Source organism: Camellia sinensis, chromosome 11 (assembly GCF_055761805.1).
Source record: "Camellia sinensis isolate YWXY chromosome 11, ASM5576180v1, whole genome shotgun sequence".
NCBI classification, from domain to species: Eukaryota; Viridiplantae; Streptophyta; class Magnoliopsida; order Ericales; family Theaceae; genus Camellia; species Camellia sinensis.
Window position 1 is genome coordinate 104,499,956 of NC_138971.1, and position 10,197 is coordinate 104,510,152.

Consider the following 10,197-nt stretch of genomic DNA (forward strand, 5'->3'; position numbering starts at 1 on the left):
AGTAAAAGCTCAGGCTATCAACAGTGAATATGCAAGTTTTAGGGTAACTACTTGTGCAAATAATGCCAAACGGTAATATGTTGTATACCCAGTATACCCGAGTAGCACCCCACAAAGCACTACAAGAATTTACACATTTTGCGACCACTTTTGCCGACCAAAAAAATTTTGGTCGCAAAAAAATGACATTTGGCGACCAAATATTAATTAGTCGCGAATGATCATTATTTTTGGCGACCAAATATTATTGGTCGCAAAAGATTATATTTTGGCGACCAAAAAAAGAGTTGGTCGCAGAAAGTGGTATGCTTTTGGCTACCAACTACAAATTTGGTCGCGGAAGGTGACATTTTTTTGGCGACCAAAAATTTGGTCGCCAAAATCTTATTTTCAGCAACCAAAAAAAATTAGTTGCTAAATTAGTACTTTTAGCGACTAATATTTTAGTCGCCATTGAGTGAGATTTGACAACTAAAAAAGTTTGTCGGCGAAGGGTACCTTTTCTGCGACTAATATAATCTTTTGGTCGCCAAAAATTTGGGAGGGAAATTTGAAACGTGGGGCTAGAATTGAATTTCTGAAAAAAAAATAAAAGCCCTAATCTCCCTTATCTCTATCTAAAAAAAGCCCTAATCTGTCCGCCCTCTCCCTCTCTCTGTGTTCTCTCTCTCAATGGGTGCCCACGCTCTCTAGCTCACCGAAGTAGGAGAGAGATGAACATCTCTGCATCGTGCACACCGAATGGCAAGCAACGTACGCCACCGCTGCATCTCTGCACACTGAATCTCTGCATCGTGCACACTGAACGCCACCGCTGCAAATCGCCATCGCCCTCTGTCTAATGGACTCCTCATTTCTGGGGGATCCTCACCCAATCTCACCTCATCGCAGACCAGCGTCGCACGCCATTGCTAGCTCCACCGCCACCTCTAGCGCCACCGCCGGATCCTCACAGGTTCTCTCTCACTCTCCGTCTGTCTGTCTGTCTGTCTCTCTCTATTTCTCGCTGTCTCCCTCTCTAGCCTTTGCCCTTGGTCTCTCTCCCTCTCCCTCTCTAATGCGGCAAATTTTAGTACAGAGAGAGGGATTTGAGCTCTGATGAATTGATTCCATTTTGGTCAATTTCTTGATTGATTATTGTTGAGAATGAAAGGTTTTGTGGGTTTTGAGATCTCATGGTTTAGAGGATATATAAACTTTTATTTATAGTTCAAGGAGAAATAGAAAAGATGTTTTAAGCTGGGTTTTGAGATCTCAGGGCTAGAATTGATTCCAAGGATATATGTAAGTAGATGATGTTTTAAGCTTTTCTCTTTGGAAATAAGAACTTTTGTTTCTTCTTCTGCATGGTACTCCCAAATTGTGTGTGTGGTTCCCAAATGACTCATCCAACTTGTTTTATCCATTCCATTAATATACATGGAATCTAAACTGGTATTCTAATGCAAGTTTTGATGTAAAGTTTCTATTTGTCTTTTTATATTTAATTTAATAATATGAGGAGAAAAACATGATTATATCCTGCTTTTCTCTTGGGTCTTACTAATGTCTGTCATCTGCATTTAAATACAATCACATCCATTTACACATTGCATAGAGAGAGTGAGTGTGTGGGACACACGTGCATGTATGTAGGACTCACACACTCACTCTCCCTATGGGTGTGTGTTGGAGTGTGGAAATGGGTGTGATTGTGGCATTACTATTTAAGTTTAGAAGCAAACTTGCCTCCTATCAAATTTAACTTTGAAAAAAGCTGCAAAGAAGATGGAGGTGACTTACAAAAAGTGCAATCAAAGTTTTATAATCGTTTGGGCACATTTGGTTGCTGGTTAAAAGAGAGGGATTGGATTAGTTATCCATGGTACCCATTTATCCCACATTTGGTTGCACAATTTGACAATGGGATAATTGGTTCACAGCTTTACTTGTTCAAGTGTGAGTGTGAATTTTTAGTTGTAGATTTTTTTCCCCTTCATGTTATCCATGTATAAATATTCTAACACAGGTTGCGATTTTACGCTAGAATGACTTACATCAGCTATTCCAGCAATTTGGGGTCGTAACCAAGGTTGTGATGCTTCGCGCCAAGAATCAGGTATGTTTGCTTGCTATATGGTAGAGAGAGGCTAGATTTATTATGTTTGAAATTGATCCGAAACTCAAGAACTAAAAAGTTTGTGTACATGCATGCCATGGCTGCAGGCACTCCTCCAAATGCAAGATATTCCTTCAGCTGTTAATGCACTGCAGTTCTACACAAATGTTCAGCCAAGCATAAGGTATCAAGATATAAGAAACATTTGTTTCTGTTTCGGGAATAAGTGGATTCCACATTTCTTGTAAATTTCCTTTGCTTCCGAATGGTTTCAAGGTAGCAATCCTTTTTTCTTGATTCAATCCGAAGGTTTTGATATGGTTCAATTTTTTTGTTGTGAATTTAGGGGAATGAATGTTTATGTTCCATTCTCATCCCATCAAGAACTAACAACTATGGATCAGAATTCTCAAGGCCGGGGGGATGAGGAGGTTAGTACTTTGTACTTAGTATTGTGGTATTGGCAGTTATTGGTATCTGTGAGAGGGATGGTTTGAAAAGGAGTCATCCTTTTATGGCAACATTTGTGGATTTTTTCTAGCTAGCATAGCAGATTTTTTACATAAACAATGGCCTTTTATCTGTTAATAATTGCTTTTAAGCTGAGGATTTAATTTTGACGGAGGGGTATGGTTGCATATATTGAGATTATGTTTATTGATCTATCTGTGGAGGAAGCAATGTTTATTGAAGAATTTAATTCCAAGGCAGTCATGACTCTTCTAGATCTTTTCTCAAAATACAATACAGATTGTCTCATATCATTCAACAATCAACTTTATACATCACTTGTGTTGCCGGTTATGTTTATATAGTCCTATTAATGTGAATTTCATGCAAGGGCTAGAGTTAGTTGAAACTGAAGATTATTTCTTGCCTTTTGAATTTTTATTCATCTTTGATGCTAATCTCATTTTACATCCATGATGCCTTGCTTGATCAGAAACGCCAAAAAATTTATTGATACACCTTTTAAAGCCTATCCTACCTAATGTGGTGAACTAAGTGCGGATCAAATTTGATTATCATGACTATACATACTATTCAAATGATTTTTTTTCGAGAGACAAATAGTATCCAAGTGAAAATATCACAGCAGGATCATATGTAATCTCTTAGTGTCACCGTGCCACCAAAATATCTGGATAGTCATCATCTTATCATATTTCCTGCTACAAATTGGTGCATATGAATAATCAACTCTGAGACAGTTGCCAGAACCACTATCCCATCACAAAAAAATGGTGGTTATTATAGTTATACAAAATTTTAAGATGTGGGGTTTGGGAAGAATGGACAGATTTGGATATGGGCTGAATCATTAGATGCAGTGTTTTAAAAGGTGCATACTTAGGTGTGAGGCACATTGAGGCGCCTCAGACAGCTGGAGGTGAGAGGTGCAGTAGGAAAGGCACATTTGAGGCCCGCGCCTTAGGCTTAGGTGCGTGGTGCACACCTCATACGCTTCATTATGTCTTACAAAAAAACCCACTAAGAATTATTTTCCACTCAACTTCTGGTAGTTATTTTCCACTCAATTATGTCTTACAAAAAACCCACTAAGAATTTGTATTTCTTGGCTGTTTAACAAATAGTTTCATCTTGTGCATATGCATGTATGTGTTTGAAGTTTGTAATGCATTAGGATGCTTCTTGAAACTTTCTCATTCAAATATAAATATTCTATTGTTGCCTCATATCTGTTGAGATTCTTACACGTGCATTTTGTTGAAGTTTGGGAGTGCAATTTGGGTTTATAATCAATAGCTATTTTTTTTTTAATACTAACATTAATTTTTTTGTCTAGTTATAAAAAATATGACTTGTAATTAATACTTTTTGTTGAATGGTAGTTACTTTGATTTCAAAAAATGCAAGTACGGCAGTGAACTTTTATTCTTTTCAGAATATTTGATACCATGCATGTAGGTCTCTTTTTAATATTATGTCAACTTCGTTGGAAGCATGCTTGATTACAAAATAATAATGTAGTACATTCTTGTAGAATTCTTATGATCGTCTCAGTTCAATCTCCATGCTAAAATGTTCTGATATGGTGCTAATATAGAAATCTTCTATCTGTCTTTCAACAGATTCAGTGGACCAATTCCACCTTCAATGGGGAATCTCTTTAATCTTTATTGGTTGGATCTGACTGGCAATAACCTTTCTAGAACCATCCCTGTCTCTAATGGGAGCACACCTTAAATTTTAGTTCTTACATTTGATTTTCTGTAAGAGACTGGCCTTACTTTCTGTTATAAAATTTTGGCTTGCTGTAGCATGTTTATAAATGGTTTGACTAACCAAACACTAAATCAGATTTGTAATTACCAGATGGTCATTCCTGTCACATGATCAGAGCTTTTATGTTCCTTCCAACATTTCTTGCTTCTGTTAAAAGTTACAAAAAATAGAGTATTTCTTTTCTTTTTGGCATGTATTCTATATTGATTTTTGGTTGATGGAAATAGGAGGCCAGGTGAAGTTTACACCAACAATTATCTAATCTTTTTTATTTAACTGCTGCAACACTTCACAATAAATACATTTACCCTGATATTTCATGTCTGCCCCATTTCTATTTGAAATATGTGTTTTTTTCTTCTTCTTCTTTCCCTTTTGTTTTTGTTTTATTTTCTTGGACAGAGAACTCTGTCCTCTTTGAAGTTGCCTAGGGCTGTTGTTGCTAACGGGCTATCCTCATCAGTCTCAGTTGATGAGTGCCCCTCAATTGATAATTCACAGAGGACTGATGGAGGTGCCTTTGATGGAAGTGCCAGTCATATACAAAACAATGGGAGGCGGAGGCAAAAGGTTCAGGATCCTGCTCGAGATCTTTCAATTCAAGTATTGGAGAAATTCTCTCGTGTGACTAGATTTTCTGGGAAAGTCATAGTGATATTTTTGGCACTAATGAGAGGAGGACACATAACCTGACTCCTCACGATTACCCTAGCAACGTGGCATCCATTATGTAGAAAAGGTTGCTGAACAAATTCCTGTAACCAAAGATCCTTTGGAGGTAACCTTTTGTTTCATTCACTTTGTATATGTTTGTATACATTAATTGTGATTTACATTAGGAAATTATTTTCGCATTAAATTTTTTCTCTTGGTATTTTCTTTTTTGAAATGTTACCATACTTAATACAAGATTGCCAGGGTACAATTTGCTAGATCATAGATATAAATGCTTAAGTATGAGTAAATTTTCTCATCTTTCTTTTTCTTTTGAACTATGACTGGGTGTAGATATTATGCTGTTTATGCACTTCAGCTGCATAATCTACTGGCTGGTGCTTTTGGTTTACATCTGTCCCAAATATTATTTGCAATAGGGTACAAACTATAGCATAGCCTTTTGCTGTTTGGACCATTAAAGCATATGTAGAGTATTTTTCTGCCTGCTAGTTTAGTTGCTCTTTGGAGTGACAGTATATCAGATTGGATTATTCTTCAAAAGAAATGTAGAGTGTCCCCAAAATATTGCCATATTATATATTGGATTCTGAAATTTGGTCTCAAGTAAAGTGGGACAAGAATATGAACTTTATTCTCTTGGTTCAACACTCAAATTTCATTATTTCAGTTTAAAAAATCTAAATTTCTATTCTAGGATTGTCTAATACAGACATCTATCCTTGTTAAACAGAAAACACTGTATTGGAAAAGAAATGATGAAGCAGAAGCTGCCACCAATGTGGGAACTTTTGAGCTAATCAATTTTAAGGAGGTACCAAAAGGAGCCTTTAGGTTTTGTTTATCTTTCTGGGTTTGTTCCCATTCAAATTTTTTTACCTTCTTCAAGTATGAGCATAAGGTAACAGTGTCTAGTTAGTTTCCTGCCATTGCTTTTCATAATCCTTCAACAAATATGCAGTCACTCGAATTCGGCCTTTGTTATTTAAGCAGGCAAATGATGGTAGTAATTCATTCTTTTCTCTGCTTAGAAGTGATGTGTTACACATGAGAATGTGTCCTATTATCATTCTGATTTCTTCATATATATCAAGTTTGATGAGCAACAAAAGGATTTGGAAAGAGTAGGGATGTCTACCTGGTTATGAAATGTTTTTGATATACCAGAAAATGCTAATTCGTTAGTGATTTATGTTTTGATACACATGAGCTGCCTATACGATAATGGACTCAAGATTATAAAGAATTTCTTGAATCAATTATGACAGGAAATGATAAAATCAAGGACCCATTTATCAAGGTATAATTAAGTTTGATTTCTTGAACTGATTTCTTAGTACATTATTAAGTTGTAGTATGTGAGGTGTTTGGAGTCTCATGATAGATTTTAATGGTTGCAGGATTACAGAGAGCACAACGATGACACCACCGTACACTTTGAAGTTATTATGTCCGAGGAGAACTTGATCATGGCAAAGCAAGAGGGCTTGCTAAAGAAATTTAAACTCACCACAACTATCAGCACAAGCAACATGCATCTGTTCGACCCAAAAGGCGTGATTAAGAAATATGAAACCCCTGAACAGAGTATGATTGTACTATACACCAGTTCAGCTTAACCTCTAATCATGTATCAAATTTTCAGGTTATTTACAATTTAATTCTTTTGATTTGTAGTTCTTGAAGAATTCTTCCACGAATCAGAGGTCATCTGTCAAACTTAGTTATTTCCCCCCTTCTTCTTCTGATTCTACCATTGTGGTTGACCTCCCTAGGAGGGAAAGTGTAGAAAGGTGGGAGGCTTGTTTAGTGGGGCATTTTTTGGGTAGGAATTTGAATTTTAATTATGTCAAAAATTTTGCTTTCAATCTGTGGTAAAATAAGGGGTTAAGGCAGGTGCTATCTACCTCAAATGGGTTCATCTTTTTCATGTTTGATGTCATGGTGTTCTTATTCTCTCTCTCTCTCTCTCTCTCTCTCTCTCTCTCTCTCTCTCTCATTTCAACTTTCTAATTATGTTTTCTTGAATACTCTTTGGATATTGGAAGCTAAATTTTATTTTTTTGTTATTGTTAGGTGTGAGGTTCACATCTTATCATGGGAATTTTATGCTTAGGTCCACTGATTTATTAGCGCTTCCAGCTGTAGACTGTGATAAAGCTTACGCAATGCAGATGGGTCTTGAAGAAACATTATTGACCACTCAGACTGTATATTTCCAAGATGCTTTGTTGTATCCTTTAGCTGATGCATAAGAAATTCAAGCATGCTTCTCTTGGCGTGTGGCAGATGCCTTTTGGAAATTTGCTTATTATAGAAACTTCTTGGTTTCATTTTCAATTTTTCATGCCTTCACAAAGCTAAAGAAATACTTGGTTATAATTTTTCTTATTGCTAAGCCATTTGCTCATGTAGGATGGTCATGACCACCCAATGCATAAGGTCCTTTTTAACCTTGATATCTGTACAGGACATCTTTTTTCTGCTGTTTGGGTTATTTTGACAATCATGACAAATGTCTTTCAGAGAGACCTATCAAAATTCATTAGCCGACCATCAGCAAGAAAAGTGAAACATGTATTTGCTAATGATTTAAACCCCTTTGCAGTTGAATATCTGGAAAGGAATTGTGTCCTCAACAAACTTGAGAGGAAGATAGAAGTATGAATTTAGCTTGTCATGCAATTATTGTTTAATGGTTTTCATAGATTCATTTTTCAATTTAGAAAGTGTGTATATTTATATATCTGCAACTTGCATTCGACGAAGTTGTATCATGTGGGCTTAATTATTTTGTTTTTGTATGTCTAGGTTTTTAACATGGATGGAAGGAGGTTCATTGATGCTATGTTTGCAAGTCAAAAAGCTCAATCCATCACACAAGTGGTTATGAATTTGCCAAATGACGCTGCAGAGTATCTAGGTATGTAATTATTCTGATAGAGCATAAATTGTCTTCTTCTTTCAGCAGTGAAGTTTTGTATTCTGAAATTAAATATTGAGAGTTGCTCGTATAGCTTTTCCATTTTACTGTGCTACCATTTTAAATGCTACTTACTAGGTGATATATTGTGAAGGATTTAGATGGTAATAATTACTTATTGAGTTCTATCCTTGGACTTAGAAATTGATGTATTAAATTTTAAATAGGACATATGATGTGATATAGTTTCAAGGTGGATAACGTTTCTTGTGAATTTATCATGGGACAGAAGCCCTGGGAATAGCATTACAACATTAGGTATAGGATTCTTATTCTGGCTAGCTGAGGATTGTAAAAAGTTAAGTTCCATCAGCATGTGGCACTTGGATGGCAACAGTTTAAAGATTCAAAGAAATCGCTATGATCAGTAATTTAGTCATTCAAAATTATTACCTGAATGTCATATAGAAAAGAGTGGAGAAGGTGTTGGAGTTATACAAGGAATGGAGTAGATAATGGAAACCACAGAATATGTTGCGATTTTCAAAATTGCAGACACTAGCATTCAATTGTTCTCTCTCTCAATATTTTGTCCAATTATTGCAGATGTATTCAGGGGAATATTTAGAACAAAGCCCAAGTAGAGAGAAATTACCTTGCCAAAGATCCATGTTTATGGATTCTCAAAAGCAACGTCAAATATGTAAGTTACTTGGATTTGAAAGATGGAAGTGATCCTGAATTTTGTTATATAATATTCCTTTGAAGTAACTACATAAGGAGAAACAAATAAACCATAAACAAAGAAAAAGAAAAGAAAAGAAACGAAAAAATAGAGAAAACCATAAATAAGAGGAAGATTGTTTTCAATATTGTAGTAGTCTTCTATGTCTGTGTATGCTTGTCAAGCTTGATTGTGTTTGCCATGACAATATATGAACCTTGCACTTTTCTCTATGTAAAAAAAGGTTTCATTGTCCAATCTGTTAATACCCATTTCAAATTTGTAATTAGCAGCTTATATTCTGAAATTGACAATTTAATTACCTGCAAATGAGTTAGAAATTTTGATTTGAACTTACGATTCTCTGAAATTTCTAATTTAATTACCCATTTCAAATATTTTCATTAAAAACAAGCCTAACATTATTTCTCATTTTCTTTGGTATAGATGGATGATGGATGATCTCGTGCACGAAGCTAAATTGTACAAGACTACTTGACAATATAAGCATTTTTGGGAGGATTAAATATTATTGGATGGATGTGTATGGATAACAAAATTAGTAGTTTTATTTGTTGATAGCTGCTCATGAATAACAAATAGTTATGTTTCAATTTGTTATGCTAGATGGATGTGACTTGTGAATGAAAACTTGAATAGTTGTATTGTGTCGAATGTTAATGAATTATGTATTGTGTCGAATGTTAATGATTCAGTTAATTTGAATGATGCTTTAAAATTATAGGTTTATTATGGATTGAATGAATATTTAGGAATTACAGGTGTATTGTTTTTCTGCTTTGGCGACCAATTTATTAGTCGCGACAAATAAATAATTTTTTTTCGCAAAAAATGACAATTGCCGACCAAGAGTTTTGGTCGCAAAAAATCATCTATTGCCGACCAAAACAGCTCTTGGTCGTGGAAACTCACTTTTGCCGACCAAAAGTTTTAGTCGCGAAAAGTAACAAATGACGACCAAAACTTTTTTTAGTCGTGGAATGTCACAATTGGCGACCAAACTTTTTGGTCGCGGAATGTCACGATTGGCGACCAAAATTTTTTGGTCGCGGAATGTCACGATTGGCGACCAAAATATTTGGTCGTTGAATGTGATAATTGGCGACCAAACTTTTTGGTCGGGAAAATTTCACTTTTCGCGACCAAAGTGTTTTAGCGACTAAATGAATTAGTCGCGGTAATGATATATTTCGCGACCAAAAATTTGGTCGGCAAATCCGACTTTTCCCGACCAACCAAAATTTTGGTCGCGAATTACTTTTGCCGACCCTCAATTGGCGACCAAAGTAGCGACCAAAAAAATTGGTCGCGGATAACTTTTACCGACCAAAAATGGGCTTTTAGCGACCAATTTTTTGGTCGGCAAAAGTGTTAATTCTTGTAGTGAAGGTTGGACCAGCACTGGATAAAGGAAATAAAATTCTACACACATATATTAATATATTGTATAAATTATTTGTTTTCTGTTCCGCGACTAAAATATTAGTTGGTCACTGAAAATAAAATTAT

At 35.5% G+C, this 10,197-nt stretch overlaps 1 protein-coding gene across 14 annotated transcripts; it reads left to right on the forward strand.

Annotated features, from left to right (window-relative positions):
* Positions 1–609: 609 nt before the first annotated feature.
* On the forward strand, positions 610–9,369 carry LOC114313483 (polypyrimidine tract-binding protein homolog 3). Of its 14 annotated transcripts, none has more exons than XM_082894419.1 (13): positions 610–955; positions 2,027–2,098; positions 2,206–2,282; positions 2,445–2,529; positions 4,748–5,123; positions 5,754–5,834; positions 6,289–6,320; positions 6,421–6,607; positions 6,698–6,845; positions 7,097–7,681; positions 7,832–7,943; positions 8,550–8,646; positions 9,115–9,369. In XM_082894419.1, exons 1-5 carry the CDS (start codon positions 842–844, stop codon positions 5,036–5,038), a joined length of 639 nt encoding a protein of 212 aa, XP_082750545.1. In that variant the 5' UTR covers positions 610–841; the 3' UTR covers positions 5,039–5,123; positions 5,754–5,834; positions 6,289–6,320; positions 6,421–6,607; positions 6,698–6,845; positions 7,097–7,681; positions 7,832–7,943; positions 8,550–8,646; positions 9,115–9,369. The 14 variants fall into 14 exon arrangements, with proteins under 14 accessions (XP_082750545.1, XP_082750546.1, XP_082750547.1 ...); XM_082894420.1 differs by having other exon boundaries at positions 6,698–6,813; XM_082894421.1 differs by having other exon boundaries at positions 6,698–6,726.
* The last annotated feature ends 828 nt before the right edge of the window (positions 9,370–10,197 follow it).